Consider the following 17,744-nt stretch of genomic DNA (forward strand, 5'->3'; position numbering starts at 1 on the left):
CAGCCGGTTGAGAATCCACGAATAGCATTCACTTCCTGCTACTAAGTCCTTCTTGCTTTGGGATCATTTTGAAGTACTTTTTCCCTGCCTTTGAAAGCTCAACATTCAGGATACACATTCAGGAGTTCTGCATGTGACTAGTTCTAACAAAGAACTTCCAGTCCACTTCAAAAAAAAGGTGTGTGTGCACATCCCCACATGAAATTTAAGGTATGGTGGCTCAAAGGCTGCCAGGCCCAGCTGTAAACGTTCTCCTAATGAACAATGAGCAGTGCAGGCTGCAGTTAAATACTGGACAATACTCAGTGGAGGAACCAGTCGTGCAGGGAGGCTGATGCTCAAACACCACAGAGACAGAAGAACTCAATTCCAATTGCACAGATGTTCTTCAGCCATGGGAGAAGAGGACCAAATGCTACTAAAATCCAAGAATCCTCACTAAGTATTCAAGAGTGCTAAGAAGCAAATGGGTCATTTTGTCCAAGTCTGTTTCTTCCAACAGCTGAGCAAAGCCCGGGTGACTCAGACACACCAGCTGCATGCCCAGGGGGTCACACTGCAAGGAGCTGACAGGAGCTTCCCACTCAGTGTTCTCGAGTGTGCCAGCTCCCAGAGTTTCCCTGCTCAGGAGCTCAGTGCAGCTCCAGGCAGTGGAGAATGAACTAAAGCATGTGAATCCCATCTGCATGGAAGCATAACCGTAGCAGCTTCCAGACAGAGCAAGCTGGACAGGTGCCACAGCAGTTTTTGTTGACCATCTTGTAAATGAGACATAATACACACTTTGGTTGCAGTTATTTTTTAATGGAAAAGACTAATCAATGTTTCACATAAATATCAATTAGTGACAAGTCAGTTGAGTAAAGGAATACATACCCCCAAGTTTAAAGGCTCATAATGAACTGAGACAAAGCACACAATGACGACTACGTGGAATTCATTGGAAGAGGTGGGCTGCACGTCGCTCCCATTCATTAAGTTCAGCTGCTGCTCACATCTGTTGCTGGAGTTAGTCACAGTGCAGTCTTCCCATGGAGCAACAAGGACATGTGAAGGGGAAAGTGAACTCCTAAAACACTTCTCTGCCTCCAGCAGAAAGCCCTGGCTATGAAAGTACAAAAGCCTCAAGTGTTTTGCTGATGTTAAGCCCTTTCAGGGTCTGGTTTCAGATGTGCAGTCTCCCCTTCTCAGACTAAAAACTTACTTTGAAATGAATGCACAGGATTGATCAGACAGGAATGTGTTCACACTGCAAAGTGACACCAAGGTTGGATCTTAATAATAATTTCTTTTCTCTGGGTTGTGAGGAACTCAAATCACTTTTATTCCCAGGCAGGCTGCAGGGATGGGGAGAAGGGGGACCTATTTTCATAGTCATCAAGAGCAATTTGTTAAGTGAGTAGAAGCTGCACCAGAAGCTATGGAGCTTCACAGTTTTCCATGGAGCCTGACAGGCATGATCCACGTTTCCGCAGAACGTCTTTGCACTCGTTCCTACAGGCTCAAAAGGCTAAATATCTGAAGAGGTATTGCTCATATTATGTCCACAGCTTCAGGAAGATCCACTTTCACACACATAATCACATGGAAACCACAGATTAAATACCTTTAAACTGCATCAGTGGGAGCCACAGTTTGCCAAGTCAGTGTTTCCCAATTAAACAGCAGGTCATCAATCTGCTGAAGGCATCTAATTCCCCAAATATTACCTTTAAATATTATGTGGCTAAGATGCCTGCTTTCCAGTGGTTTAGTCAGTAAGAATTCATTATGAATTATCTAGAACTAACAGAAACCCACATTTCATTTTCCAGCTTTTTCAGTGACATTCAAATTGTTTGTAAATGCTGGGGACACAGTAGGGTCTGATCTACTGGTGCATGAAAATTAACACCCTACCCTGTTCTCTGAAAGGCTCAAAATTCACAACAAGAGTTTTGATTTAAAACTAAGTTACCAATTCTCCTGTCACATGTTTAGGTCCCATAAATCCATGTCTTTTTCCAAGTCTGGATTTCACACATTTAGCTGGGAAATGCACCAACACAAGATGCAAATGAAACCTCCAAAGTGAGCAACTGCTCCATAAACAAATTGCTTGCAAGTACAGCCTAAGTAAGCTGGAACCCAACGCATGACAGTTGTAGCAGCTGAAAGAACAGCAGCACTTGTAAAGTCACTGTCAAAGGTGGATGTTCCACAGCACCAGGAAGATTCTGCTTTATACCTGCACTGGCCTCAACATACTTGGAGTGTCAACCCATTAAAGATCCTTGGATTCCCATAACAGATAGAAATTGCCTAACACCTCTAAAGCATCAGATTGCTAATGGTCAGTGGGTTTACATTTCAGAATTAATGACAACAAAAAGGGATCTTCTGCACCAGAACTCTGTTAGATAAGGAATCTTTCTTTTTGTTATAATTTTAGAAGAGAAAGCAGATGGCCAAACACAAAACACAAGCACTCAGCTGGCTGCAGTCACTCAGTGTGATGTGCGACTGATAGCAGGAAGGGGATGGTTTCAACACATCCAGTTCTTCACATCTAAACAAATTTAAAACAGGGTTATTATTCTCTTTGATAAAAAGCAACACTTTGGAAAAAAAAAAACAACTATAAGATAATAAAAAAAGTTATATTAACATTCCTCCTAGAATTGAGGATCCTGCCTTTAAGGGTTTGAAGTACTCCTGCTAAGGACTATTTTCATTAATTGCAAAAACAATGACAAAGAGTTATCATCAGAAAGGAAAGACATTATGTCAGCTGTAAATACATTACAAAGGTAAGAAAGAAGCTGCCTGGAGATTGATACACTAATTCCATATCTTAGTTACAGTCGGAGTTACCAAGTGTCAATCAGTTGAGAGATTTACACAAGAACAGAAGTGATTCCCTCCCTGGCCTGTGATCAGAAGAGGAGGATTAATAACAAAGAGGAACGGTCCAAACTGTTTAAAAGGTGTAATGGGGAGGAAATTACTACACTGTTAAACTTAAGGTTTAAAGAATTTAAGGTGACCATTAGCTGCCAGTGTGTGTGTTCTGTACCCCCAAGTTCTGATTAGGCTCAGCTGTTCTAATACATTCTGTATCCTACCTGTAAAGGAGACCGATACAGCCATTTTTCGTTATCTCCACTGAGCTTCATGCAGGCAAAAAGGTCACAAACTGTAGGAAGGCCAAAGTCCTGAAAGAGAAGTCACCTTCATTACCAACCCCAAACATAAATACAATCTGATACATCTTCAAATTCTGTAAAGTGTTCAAAACCAAAACTGACTTTTGAGTCTTTGAGATTAATACTTTCTTCATTTAGTATAACATATTAACTTGTTTAGTGCTAAGTAACTAATAATTGCAAGAACATTAAAAGAGTCAAGAAACCTAAAAACTTTCAGTCAGTATTATCTAGAAGAGCTATGACTTTGGAAGAGAATGAAGCCATGAAATTCAGTAAAGCAATAAACCTGGCACATAAGACACAAAATATCAAGAACTTATGCTCACTTGTGCTTTCTTACGCAGAAGCCATTTATCTTCCACTGGAGGCAGGTTTGCATTTTCTAGGTCATTTGAAGCCAACACCCAACTGTTTACATTTAAGGGGAGGTGGAATGGAGCCAAGAGGTCTAGGAAAGGACTCTTGAAACTCTTGTCTGCTTTCTCCCGACTCTCCTTTTCTTCTGTGCTTTCTGCTTTGTGCTCAGCCTTGGCCAGCCAACTTGTCAGAGGCCTCTCGAGCAAAGCTTTCCAGGGCTCTGCAATCTCTGCTGAATAATCTGCTTTCTCTGCACTCACGGGTTCCCCTGGGAGCTGCTGGGTGGGGCTAAGCCAGGAACTGGCAGCAAACTTGGTCTTCTCATGCTGAGGGTCTGGAACATCTCTCTGGCTGACTGGAACTCCATTTTTGTCCTTCCCATCTTTCTTCAGAAGCCATTTGCAAAGAGCCTCTTTTCCACAGTTTTCATCACACACACATTCTGAAAAGCTGGCACAGAGATCATTAGCTTTGCACACATCTTCCACTTTAAAGGGGGCCTGAGGATGCTGAAGAAGCCAAGCATTTACAGCAGATGTAGTGGGTGATTTCTTTCCATCAAGATGCTCATTCAGGCACTTCAGATTTCCCAGGTTCTCAATTTCCACACTTTTGCTCTGGCTGCCAGGACAACTGGTACATGTTTCAGCTTTGAGGAGCCAATCATTCAAATTGCATTCTTCCCTAAAAGGTTTAAATTCATTCTTCCATTTCTCATCTGAAGCAATACTTCCATTTTCTGTGTCAGGAGTAAGCAGCCAGTCAGAAAGGTCCATGTCTTCTTGTCCAAGGGACTCTAATTCCTCCACGTTTTCAACAGTGGAAAAGGATGAGTTAAGAGTAGCGGTGGAGTCCCTGCAACCAGGGGAATCTGTCTTCCCAGCAAGATCACGCTGCTGATTGTGCAGAAGCCAGTTCTCCAAAGCCTTCAGATTTCCCCAGGCTTGCTCAAAATAGCAGACTTTGGAAGAATTCAAATTCTAGAAAAGACACATTGAAATACATCTATTAAAAGTAAAAGGCAATGTTCTGTTTGTATAGTTAGAGCTCAGAGCATTCAGCTAGCGAGTGCCAAAGCATCAGGGGAACACGAGGCAGAAGGAAGAATACTACAGAAGGTTTCATTCCCACCACATTGTGCTTGCAATCAGGTACTGTGTTTTCCCCTCTGTTCAAAACTAGGTTAGCACACAAGAGGTTTACCTGGCTGGGCTCTGGCACACACTTTTGGGTGACCCACTCCTCAAGGTTGGTGCTGGGAACGTAGGGAGCCTGGCGCACGGGCACGGGCCTGCTTCCGAGTAACCAGCCAGCCAGCGAGGCGCTCACTGCCCCACACTGCGCCTGCTGCCGAGAGACAAGGCCTGCTTAGGGAAGGACTGGCTGCTGAGCAGCTGTGCTGAGCACCAACACAGGCAGGCAGCAGGACTTCTGCACCAGAAGGAAAAACAGTCCCCTCTAATTACAAAACATCCCATAGGAATTGGATAGTTCCAACATAATGAACATTCCATTAAAAAATCCTGTCAGCCACACCCCACACGCACTTTCATACTCTGCTCCTGGAGCAGCTGCGGTATCAGATCACTCTGCTCACCACAGCCACTGTCACTGGCTACCCAAGCATCTTAAACACACACAAGCCACTACTCAAGCTCACATAACGTGCTTGAGTTCTCCTCTTTCCTCTAATGCAATTAAACACACACACACAGGTCAGTCTTACCTGCTCACAGTTCATTAGGGCAACGCTCTGCCCTGGGAACAAGGAAGAAATATTCTCTCTCTCTGAGGTTTGCTGAAAGAAAAGTAAAAATGAATTTAAATCTCCATTTTGTCCAGTTTCTAGGACAAATTCTACAATAAAGCAGAAGTAAAGCACAGTTACAAATTCTCAGTGCTTTATGGCTAACAATGTTCTCAACATATACAGAGAAAAATTTACTATAAAAATACTACCTTGAGTCTGCTTCCTTTAACAGAATTGTCTCCAACAACACAGGAAACACGCCGCTTACATCAGAATCCCAAAATACTTTTATCACAGAAAATATCTACTATGTTTTAACTATTGCTATCTAAAGAAAGCAGTAATGAACTTTCATCTGCTGGAATAGAGTAAAAATGCAGTAGTCATTCCCTCAGCCTCTGCCAAAATACATTAAAATAACATGTGCATAACTAAACTCAGTTGAAAACTACATGCAATAATTAATAAACCACTGTGTATTTATTATACAGCTAAAATTATATGACTCACACACAGAAGCCCTTCAAGCTGTCACTAAAAGCAAAAATATCACTTGGAATATATTGCTCTACTGAAAAAAAAAATCTTTGAGGCAAATATTCCAAGGGAAGGGAAGTCCTGGTGCTTACCATCGTTTTAATGGAACCAAATGAGGTAATAGCTTGGCGAAGGTAAGATGTGTCAGCCTCAAAATTCAGGATGGAAGACTCTTCAGGTTTGAGTGTAAGACTTTCCAGTCTGAAAGAGAAAGGTGATTGTTACAGAAAGGAAAAAAATTTACAATCTTCTTCATCTGTCTTGTTTCAGAAGTCAGTCCATTATTTCATAAAAAGGCTTTCAAGTTACTTGGCACTAACTAGGTAACAAAGAAGACTTTTGATACAGCATACAAGAAAGGAATGGCTATCTACAAACGAAGAACAGAATAAATTGTCAGCAGAACACAAGTTCCACCTTCTTACTTCAACTGCCGTCAATATTTGAAATAATCTGCATAAATGAGTACCTCTCCTGCTCATTATAGCCCTGGTTTATCACCTCAGACTGCTGTTCTTATTTCTAGGAACAGGAAAATGTAGGAACAGTGAGATCTATTACTTCTATTAGAATAAAAAAATCAGATTAAATTCCTAAGTTAAAATAAACCCAACTGTGTTAACTTGCATCACAAAACAGATTTACCTCTCCAGGCAAATTGAAATCTGGTTTGCCAGTTCGTTACTGTAGGAGTGTTCCAGCTGATGAATAAGGCAATTGAACTGTCCCAAGTACTGCATGGAAGACAAAACACACGTTATTGTTTCAGCTCCCAGGATTAAAATTGAGCCAATGCTTGCAAGAAAAAAGTTTGCTGGAAAATGGCAGCGCAGCTACCAAGCTTACCCAGTAGAGCTGCTGTGCCTGCTGCTGCAAGGCCTCCTCTTTGAGCTGCTGGATGAGATCCACCTGCTCGAAGAGCCACACCTCCCGGCTGCGCAGGCACTCCAGCTGCCGGCTGATGTGGCTGTGGATCTTGGCCTTCACCTGCCAGGAGACACACACCATTTCCACATCTGTCAAGCACAGTGCACATACATGTGCTGCACTGACTGCAAACTCCTGTCTGTCAGTGGCAAAAGGCATTTTTGGAGTGATTTATTTCTCAGAAACTCAGCACAGTGACCCACGTGACTCAGGTCAGTAACAGTTCCGAGGCTACCTTTAAAGAGGTAGTAAAGAATAATGTCATTAGTAATCTCTCCCTGTTCTGATGTTTCAGTCATCAGCTTTTGGAAATGCTGCATGCCTAAGCTTGCAGAATTGGTAAAGAAAATAAAGGTATACAGGAATACCTTTATCAAGAGTGTTGGCAAAATGACACAGCAATGTGTTTGCAAACTGCTAGGAAAATTTCAGACCACTATGATAATAGTAAATATTCTGGAATAATAAAAACTTTAATTGGAATTATGTTAGTTATTAAAAAATTCTTAAGAAGTAATTTAAAATTACCTCCTGCCAGTTTTCTTTAATCTGCTGTTCAGCTTTGACAATTCCAGATATAGCTGTTTCCAAGTCCTTCTTTGCTTGAAGGCACTTCGCCAGAGTCTCACTGCTGCAGGAATTTCTATTTCTATCTTGTGGTGGACTCATTCTTGAAGTGTTCCTAAAACACAATGGAAAAACAATTTCTTAACAGTTTCTATTCCTCTTTAAAAGAAGAGGAAGGGCATCATATGAAGAACCATCTGCTCTACTTCACTTTAAAGGTGAACAAAAAAGCCCCTAAGACCCTACACAGATGCAAGTTTTCTAAACACACATAAAGCTCTCCTCCAGGAGCAACAACGGTCTCTGAAACACCTCAGCCCACGGAATTTGCACAATCACAGGAAAACCAACAGATATTTGACAACAGCTTCAGCCACAGGAGTTTAGGCAATCCTCCCCTGCCAGGCACCTTCCTCCAGCTTTTATGCCTAGCCAGCAAACTCCAGAGCTGAGGGTGGATTCAGGGAAGGTTCAGCAGCAATGTTGGAGCTGGGGGAGAATGGCCTGACCAGGAGCAGGAAATATTTCAGTCACCCTTCTTTCCTCTGCAGGCAGTGAGCTTGCTCCCATAAGTGAGAAAATTCCAATACAGTTCCTGTAAAGAACTGAAAACCCACATGTTGCTACAAAGATCATTCTTTACTAAGCTGCAGAGGCCAGAATTTCCACAGCTACCCATTCTGTCCTGGGCACAGCTCTGGTCACTTAGCTTCAGCACAGCCTCAAGTAGAAGGGGCTCAAATACAAAATTTCTGCAGAAGTGATACTGGCAAGGATTCTGCAAGTAAGGGAAAAGACAGTATGGATTTTCAGTAAAAACAGGAAGGATCACTGCAAGCACTTTTCCTAACCAGTGGGTTATTTTGTTACCAAAGAGTTTGAATTCTCCTGTCAGTTTCATGAGATTCCTGAAGCACTAAACATTCATAGTATTTATTCTATTTAAACGAGTCTTCAGCAATGACAACTATGGAAATTTCCAGCAGATTTAAAGTATACACATGTGCCAATCTAAAATGTCACAAATTTTACCACAGCTCTGGAGGGAACTGAAAGTAGTTTTGAATTTAACAAGACAACCAAGAACTTGCTTCCTGAGCAGCTATTTAGTCTGCAATTTCCAAGCCCCGTGATGATATAAACTGCAACCCAAAAGTCCTTCTACAGGAAGATATAAAACTGTGTGTGTGTCACACAGGAGAGGGCTAAGAGTGGCTTGCCAGTGGAAGGTGACAGAAAAAGCAATGTTCATGGTGGGGCAGGAGCAGAGGCTGCAGCTCCCTCAGTTCCCTCAGCACCACGGGCTCCCTGTCCCTGGGACACAAGACACAGAGTAGGCACAGAAGCCACCCCAAGGCCCTGCACACAACTCAATCCCATCCTCACCATAACACCTCATCCTCTAGGAACTGCAGAGCACAAACACAAGAGAACTCAAATGTAATATTGATGTTATTTTGCACCAAATCAGACGGTGCAGAAGTCCAAATACATCATTCTCCATGCTGTGCTGTGAGCACCAGTATTTGCACCCCCTAGCTTGTTCACAGGTTCACTTCTATAAGGTTTCATGATCTTCACCATGCTAGCAAAATGCAATAAAAGGTAAGCTAAGCTTTTTCTCACAACACTCCCCAGACTTTATCTTGCTTTGCAACTCTCATGTACAACCTACAGCAAGTAGGAGCCAACAATGTAAGTGGGAGCCCTAAGTTCTCAGATGTAATCTAACAAGTTGATGACAGCAATACACCCAGCCAAGAAAACAAGGATATTAGGTACCTTAAAAACTATCATGTACCCAAAAGTAAATTTAAAACATCATATTGGTTATTATTTCATTTTTATAGTCTTACATAACAATGTCAAAGTCTGAAAGGCTAAATAAAACTACCATATTTGCTCACACAAAAGATAATGTGTTTAACTCTTGTGAAAATTATGCTAACCTACTTTATCACACTCTGTATTAGCAACTTTGTGTGGCACAATTAAATTTAAGAAGCTTACACACTCTTCTCTAATGATCTCTGAAACTACTGTTAGCTGCTTTTCCTTCTTTTCAATGATTGCAAGGGACTCACTCCAGAACGTATGGAGAGAATGAATGCTGCCTTCCTCCAGCCAGCCAGCCCCTGCTAAAATGGCTGTTCTGAGGCTTTGTTGCAAATAAGCCAGTAAAACTCATATGTGGAGCATGAGAGCCAATCCACTCCTCTTTTTCATTTCCACAAGCCTCTAACAAAACCAAGTGGGGCAAGCACCTATTTCATTGCTTCCCAGTTACTCCCAAATAGCACTGAGAATTTAAGAGGTTTTCAGGTCACATGCTCTGATACACCCGCGATCACACAATTCGGCTCAAGAGTAACAAAACACAGGAAGGCACGGGGCTGCCACACTCGGTGAGCTGCCCTGGCCATTCCCGTGCCACCAGGCGGTTTCCAGGCGCACGGGGGTCCCCGGCAGCCCCCGCCCCGTGCGCCACGGCACGCACACCCCACCGATGAGCTCGCACTCACTTTCCGCGCTCAGGAAGCAGCCCCGCAATGTCCTGTTTATAACGCGGCCTCCATTCCCCGGCGCGGCCTCCGGAACGCTCCCAACGCCGCAAATATCCGCTCCGAGCCCCGGCTGGCTGGAGCGGGCCCTCGCCTTATCGGGGCGGCCCAGCCCTCGCCCCGCCCCGGCCACCGCGCCCGGCCGAGCCGCACGTCCGCAGCGCGGGGCGGGACCGAGCCGGGCCGCGACCACCGGCACCGGGCCGGGCCGCTCTGCCCCGGCCTGGCTCCGTCAGCCACAGCACCGAGCGCCTCCCAACGTCCTACCAGCAGTTGAAACCGCGGAACCTCAACGTTTTGCAACAAAACCGCTATTTCTTGCAACTTGCTAAGTGTGGCAATGTATCTTCTTCATGCAACGACAAAGCAGAGCCGAGCGCTGAGGCATGCAGCGCGGACGGAGCAGCAAGGTCCAAAGAGCTGCGATCCAGCCGCCGAGCTCAGCCCTCCGGCCCCGGCCATGCACAGCCCCGCACTGAGGCTCCCCATGCAGCACTGAGCCTGCAGCGTGCCAGAATCCTGACACTGAGCAGCTCGGATGCGAGTTAGCTCCGGGAAGGACCAAAATGACACCCACACATACACAATTCTTGTCACATCTACTCTTGCTTCCACAATTTCACACACTCAGCCGAGGAAAGCACCCAGAATGGCCTCGGTTGGAAAGGACCTTGAAGATCCCGTTGTTCCAATGCCTCTGCCATAGGCAGGGACGCCTCTCACTAGACCAGGGTGCCCAGCGCCCCATCCAGCCTGGCCTTGAATACTCCCAGGGATGGGCCCTGCACGTGTCCTCGTCTGCATACAAGCAGTAAAAATGTCATAGCACGAAACCAAAAGAACTGCCTGAATGATAAGCATTATTATATTATTGTTTCTAAATAGTAAAATAACTCCCAGTTTTTACAGAAGACTTTTGGCTCCTTGGAGAAGTGCCACCACAAGACCCTGCAGCTACAACTCCTGGTCACAGGTGCTCTGTGCAACCTCCTGGCTGCCTGCACTCCACCCCTGGGATGTTACTTCCCACAGGTCAGAAACCGCTGGACAAAAATAACTTGAAGCTTTTAATTAAGTATGTGGCTGCTGGTGAGCAGAGGAGGAGGAGACAACCCTTCCTCTTCTGCAAACAGGCTGGCAGGAAACTGGTTCTACCAGCTTTTCACTCTCAGCACAACCATCCCCGCTGCCCTTGGGAACAGCATTGTTTTCCATTTCAAATGGGTGTGGAAAAATCACCTCAAAACCAGGGCTGTGCAGAGCCTTTGTTGGGGAAAAGCTGCTGAAGGGAATGAAGCCTCCCATTGAACAGGCTCTATTTATAAACGTGGAATGATTTCTTCCATTTGGCAGGACAAGACTGCTCCAGAGGTCTCTCTGACCTGTCTTTATGTGGCTTTAAACCAGCAGCCTTGTTTGAACTGAAATCCCCACTGACTTCCATCTAACCCTACCAAAAAACAGAAGTTCCTCTTAAGAAGCTCTCCCAAATTAGACAGGCAGGAGTTGTGGTCAGGGAGTGAAGTACTCTAGGTACAACAGCTGAATCTGGGAACTTCCCATTTACATCCAAGCATAACAAGCACTTTGTACAGCGCAGCATCAGCATTATGTACCAGTATCTGCATGCAGCTCCTGCTAGGGGGATAATTTTACTCCAAAACAAGTATGTCACACCCTATTTTTTAAGTCACAAGCCATGTGAAGCAAAGAAATAACCTTTAACAATTTCAAGCCAGAGAAAAAGTGAAATAAACACCTTGAGAAATAGTAACAGAAGTTTCAGGAATTACATTTTCTAAAATTCAGGTAGTTTTCATCTGTCTGCACAGTATATGAGACCTGAACACCTGTGACTACGTTTTCTGCCTGTTTTAGCTCTGAAACAGCCCGGCCAGTGCACAGAGCACTTGTACTGAGACAATCTCACAAGAGCTGGGCTCTGAACAGTCACAAGTCACTAATGCAGCTGTGAAGAAGTCTGATCACTACTTTATTCCATCTATCATAAATGTTTTATGCACAACAAGCAAATAACTGAAATCACAAAGTATCTGAATATGAAGGCCTGATATCTCTATGCTATAATTACTGAAAATACCAAAGAAGATACCCCAGAGTGGGGAAGACACACATTTACCTTAACTCAGATTGCACATTACAACACATCTTCCAGACTCCTGCACTTATAAACTCTTCGGAAAACAAGTGACAAGCCCCCGGTTGTACCTGCAGCACCTGGCCCCAAAGGCAGCACTGCCATGCTCCCTGCACATCCAGCTACCCAAGGTTAGGCACTTGCAGCGTGACGAGCTGTGGTTTTTACATGGCTGCCGGCTTTTTTCCGCTCCCCTGACTGCACACCTTATCGAAAGGCTCGGGGGAAGGCACCTTGTTCCTCTATCATCTTTTCTCTTTAATCCCAGCCACAAGCACGGAGTTAAAGCTGTCAGAATGCTCGGCAAACCCCCCAAGCTCCGGTTCACATCACTTACCAGCAACGAACAACACACGTCTGACAAACTTTAACAAACGCGATGCGGCACAACCCCGACCATTGCTAACCCAGACATTTACTGCTTATATAACCTCCGAGAAGCGCAGCTACTAACAAAAGACTTGGCCTTTGCAGTTAGAAACGTGGCTTTAGGAGCGCTCCCGGCACAACCTCCCCGGCACACGGAGAGCGAGATCAGTACAAAACCCCGTCTCCGTCTTCCGAGCGAGCCCTGCGCCGCGGAGCGTCCATTTCCCCAGCGACCTGCCCGACCCAGGCCGGCGGCCTGGGCACTTCCCGCAGGGCGGCACGAAATGCCGCACGGGATGCCTTACCGGGTGCCTTACGGGATTCCTTACGGGATTTCTTACGGGATTCCTCACGGGATGGCTCCCGGCTCCCCCCCGGATGTCTGCCCCGCCCTGCCGGCCCCGCCGCCCCCTCACCGCTGCCCGCGCGCCGCTCCCTCAGCCCCGCGCCGTCCGCCCGCCCACCGGCCCCGCGCGCTCTCGCGAGACCGCCGGCCGCGCGCCCCCTGCCGGAGCGGCGGAGCGGCTGAGGGAGCGCTGGGGGCGGCGCTGCTGCTGCTCCTCACGGCAACCAAAATCCGGGAATCGCGGCAAAATCCTCGGAGCACAGAACGTGTATCACGGGGCGAGCCACCGCTGTGGGTCTTTATGGTGTCCACCGGAAATTTCCCAGAGTACGTGCCTTGGTGTGGCTTTCCGCAAGTGTGAAGCATGGCAGAACGCCTCCCAGTACAGCCGCCCTGCTTTCCAGCTGGGAACAGGACCCAGTTCTGCTCCCAAAATACCTCCCAGTACTGCCGCCCCGCTTTCCAGCTGGGATCAGGACCCCGTTCTGCTCCCAAAATACCTCCCAGTACTGCCGCCCCGCTTTCCAGCTGGGAACAGGACCCAGTCACTGCTCCCTGCCCGCACACTTCAGCCGGTCAGGAGCGAGATCAGCTCAGCTCAGCTGGCCAGAGCGCGGCGCCAATAAACGCCGAGGGCTCGATCCCTGTGGGGACCATCCAGGAGCTGGACTCGATGGTCCTCCTGGATCCTTTCCAAAACAGACTATTCTGTGATTCCGTGACGTTTCAGCCTTTACGGCCAGCACATTTGTGAAGTGCTGCCTTTTGTAAGTTTATGCACAGCATTTAAAGCTTAACAAAGAACGTAGGGGGGCTTCAATCAGAAAGGACTTCAAATGGAAATCTAAGTAGATGATGTGGTAGCTGAGTCACAATTTCCCACACATTTCCTCCTCTGAGCACAGTCCAAGGAGCCATTCTTCTGATCAGGACATTACTCGCGGTTACAAATTATTCATTGCTGACATAAGACAAAGTATAAATCAGCCGCCTAATCCCAGATGTGCTGTTACCCTAGGAACAAGCATTTTAAGTATTTGGCTTCCTTGTCTAAACATGTAAGAGACACAGGGTGTGTTATATAATCCTCCTCTGTGTACTTGGATTTAAGAGGAAAAATAATACCAACCCTGCCTGACCTTGGAAAACCAGGAGTGCTCATGCACCACGTGTCCCCCCATGCAGCTACCCAGCAGGACTCTCCCAAGGAAAGAAAGCTGCCTCTCCTGGGCAAGCAGGCACAGTGAACAATGACAAGTTTCTGTCATGTCCTCCACAGGCTTGACGAAGGCAATATCACAATCCAGATGGTCTGAGAGGTTTTTGTTGATAAAGTTGCTTCACACAGTACACCTTCTGTGTGGATTCATTGTGGTCAAGGTCATGCTTTCCTAAGAGGATTTGCTCTTTGGACACATCTTCCATTTAACCTCTAAAGGAATATCAAGGTTAAGGAACCACATGCATCTTTTAATGGTCTCTTTCCTCCCACTCCTCATGGCAGAACACACTGCTCCTCCCTCAGCCATACCCTTTGCCATGCCAGATGCGCCTTTTTATACAAACCTGCATAGTGGATCAAAAAAAGAAACTTAAAATTGCATCAGCTTAAGCAAAAGGCAAACTGGTGATCTACTAAAATAGAGGCAAAAGGTTGTGTAGAGATGCAACTTTCTGGGAAAATAAACAGGATAATCCGCTTATGTTAAAACAGGAGCAAAGATGGGGATGTAGTGGGCAGTTCCTCAGCATTGGATAAAAATGTATCAGTGTTCACAATAAGCCTCCAACCACAGCATGAAGAAAAGCATTTTGGATGCATAAAAGGGATCTAAATACACATCAATAATAGTTAATCAGGATAAAAGCCTGCAGCTTTTCCCTTCAGAAGTTTGTGACACCAGGTAATATATCCCCATACCCAAGATTCAGTGCTATTTCTTGCTGAATGGGAATCCCACTTACAGCAGCATAAAGCATAGGTTCTGTGGCATAAAGCCCATCCTTCCTTGATTTGGCAAAAGTGTCGCTCTAAGACATTTTTCCTTGCTTGTCTGCAGTGTGGGAATGAATACCAGGGAGAGATTCATCCCTTCCCATCCCCTGGAAACATGAGGTTAGATAGAAAACTTGAAGCTTATTCTCCATTTCTTTGGTATGGGCCTGCAAAACTACTACTGGGCAGCACTCAAACCACAAAGAACTTGAAGAATATTCTCTGGTGCAATGGCTCTAGAGCAAATTTTGTGGGGTTTAAAGAATGTTTGTTTTCTGTTCAGACTGTTCCTCTTTCAACAACTGCAGTGATGCAGTTGAAGGGCATCAGCTGTGTTAACTTCTCTGTTAAATGCTCTGGAATGTGAGTTCCCTGTTCTGCAGCGCTGCCACCCAGCTGAGCAGTCCATCCCGGCGTCGGAAACGCGGAATGAGGAAGCTCAGCCAGCCCGGCAAGGCTGCGGGTGCAGCGGGACACGGAGGCTGAGTATGAAATTCTAGAAAAGTCCTCATTGTGGCCGTCAGGGAACCTCACGCAGGCTCCCGCGGGAATCGCCAGTTTCCTCAAGCTCTGCCGCTGGAAAGGGACGGTTTTCCCTCGTCCCTGCCAGCCCGGGTGCATGACCGTCCCTGCACGGATCTGTCTGACGTGTGTCCTTGGTCCCCTTCCAGGCCGGCCGTGACCTGGCACTGGGTCCCACAGCTGTGCGCCAGATCCAGGCCCAGCCTCCCGCGGGGCCCGCGGCCCCAGGGCGAGCTCGGCCCCAGCCCGCGCCGGGGGCAGAGCGAGCAGCGCCGCTTGTGCTGAACTCCAAAGGCTTCGCTGCCCCCGGGGCACTGTCAAAGCTATCTGCGGTGTATTTACTCACCTTGAATCTTTGTGCTTGTGTCGAGCTACCTCAGTGCCAGAGAGGAATGAAATGTTTTAGAACTCCCACACAAAGGGTTTCATATATAGACTGTAAACAGATGTTTCAATGGCCTTTTCCTGCACACCACACACAGCCTTTTTCCTTTCCCTAGTTTAGGGATTTCTCATTTCTGCAACTTTTTACTTACTGTCTATTCTTCTATCCCACTTCACATTGAACAAAAGTACCACCTATACCTAACTCCACACTCACTTTTCATTTAAAGAGATTCTCAGGAAGGTCTTCTGTAGCTTCTCCAGACAGCCTAACCAAAGGCAGAGCTTCTGGAAGCAATGGGCTGCTTTTGTGAATTAGGGTCCCACCACAGACATGAACAAATTTCTTACTTGTTGTGGCCCAAACCTATCAATGCAAAAATTAACGGGCACAGCACCAAAGGACTCACACTAGATGGAGGGAGGCATGTAAACAGCGTATAAACAATTTTAACTAAACTAAAACTGTTTTTACAAACCTTCAACCTGCTTCAGAAAAGCTGATCTATCACAAACATAGATTGAGCCTGTAGCAAAATATCAGTGTGATTTTGGTCAATAAACATTTTGCAGTCCCCCCAGTGTGTGTATATATATATATATATATATATATATATACACACACACATTCCAGTCAAAACTGGAGCAGGAAAGGACTCCCAGTGCAGACTTGGAACACAAGGGCTGTGTTACAGCTCCAGGGTTTGCTCTTATTTGAGTGGGGGAGCAGGTTGTTGAACAACATCCATCACACAATCAAAACAGGTCTCTTCTGCTTTCTCAGAAGCACTTGTCTCATCTTTTCCCAAGATCCTTCTTTAAGAAAACAGTTATGGCAGCACAACAGTAAATTAACTCCTTATTCTACTGTTAGAGTGAGGCTGATGCTGAAAAACAACATGGAATTTAGAAAACAGAGACCACTATGTGAACAAGGAAGAAATTATAACAAAACAAATTATAACATCATATCGTGCATTTAAATCAATGTAAAAGCTTTTCTAAAATTGGATTCTCTGAGGCAGTGGCATTTGTAGGATTTCCCAGACAATGTGAACACAAGACAGCATTCAAATAACCTGCACACAGGAATTTCTGCCAGTCCCAGTCTGGAATGCATCAGTTTGCACTAAAACCAACACCAGAAGCAGTGTAAGCAAATTACCTACAAGCCTGCAGAGGAGGGAAAAGGCCTGACTTTTATGCATGTGTCATCACTGAGGGTGCTGTGTCTGTGTCAGGACCTCAAGCTCCAGCAGTACAGCACAGGTCAGGTGCTGGCACCCGGGCCCGGACAGTTCTGTGTGCTGCCTGCAGCACAGAAAGCTGCCTGGCAGCAGGCCTGCTGGAGAGCACCAACAAAAGGGGGTTTGGGCAGGATCCACTGCACCCCAAGCTGTGAGCCCATCTCTGCTGTACAGTAAAAATTGCCGGAGGTGAGCAGGGACCAGAAGATGCCGGGGAAGAGCGGGTGTGTCCTGCGGAGTGTGCGCCGGCCCTGAGCACCAGGTGGAGCTCGGAGATGTAATCCTGGCCAGCAGGAGTGCAGGGAGCGCCTGACCCACATTCTTTAAGTCCCACTACCTTTAACACCTCGGGGGGGGGGGGACAACATCTCCCCTTCATCACACCTGTGATACCACAAATGATACCTGTCTTTAGTGCCTGTAGGCAAGCAGAAGGTGCCTGGAAGGGGATGGAAGTCAGCAGCATCGTTTCCTTGCCTGTGTCCCTCCCCTTTGCTTTCTAAGCTTCCTTCACATGCCATCTGAGAGGCATGGCCTGTAGTATACTGAAAGCCTGATAATAAGACAGATGACATCTGTTGAGGTCACATATCTGAAAGGATTAATGCTCCCAAAGACTTACAAGCTACAGCTTAGTACTCTGCTATCTGAACACATTGGCCCTGGTACATGTGATGGCTGTCAGCTCCAGGCTCAGCACTTCTACACCTCCAGAAAGATGGAAGCTGGACATCCAAGCAACCATGGCAAAGGACATGTACCATTCCCTTCAAGGATACAGTAAAATCCACATGCAATTGTGTGCCAAGGCTGGTGAAAGAGTTCCGGGGGAAAG

General features: G+C 46.1%; 1 protein-coding gene across 7 annotated transcripts; it reads right to left on the reverse strand.

The window, feature by feature from the left end:
• Positions 1-783: 783 nt before the first annotated feature.
• On the reverse strand, positions 784-13,385 carry NCOA4 (nuclear receptor coactivator 4). Of its 7 annotated transcripts, none has more exons than XM_063163948.1 (10): positions 13,261-13,385; positions 7,288-7,441; positions 6,679-6,819; positions 6,478-6,566; positions 5,925-6,033; positions 5,272-5,343; positions 4,749-4,892; positions 3,515-4,525; positions 3,105-3,194; positions 784-2,548 (listed from the first exon to the last, which is right to left on the reverse strand). In XM_063163948.1, the coding sequence occupies exons 2-10, from the start codon at positions 7,426-7,428 to the stop codon at positions 2,543-2,545; spliced, it is 1,803 nt and encodes a 600-aa protein (XP_063020018.1). In that variant the 5' UTR covers positions 7,429-7,441; positions 13,261-13,385; the 3' UTR covers positions 784-2,542. The 7 variants fall into 7 exon arrangements, with proteins under 7 accessions (XP_063020018.1, XP_063020017.1, XP_063020016.1 ...); XM_063163947.1 differs by lacking the exon at positions 13,261-13,385 and adding an exon at positions 12,831-12,877; XM_063163946.1 differs by lacking the exon at positions 13,261-13,385 and adding an exon at positions 12,720-12,830.
• Between the last annotated feature and the right edge of the window lie 4,359 nt (positions 13,386-17,744).

The sequence above is a fragment of the Melospiza melodia genome, chromosome 9 (genome assembly GCF_035770615.1).
Source record: "Melospiza melodia melodia isolate bMelMel2 chromosome 9, bMelMel2.pri, whole genome shotgun sequence".
Taxonomy (NCBI): Eukaryota; Metazoa; Chordata; class Aves; order Passeriformes; family Passerellidae; genus Melospiza; species Melospiza melodia.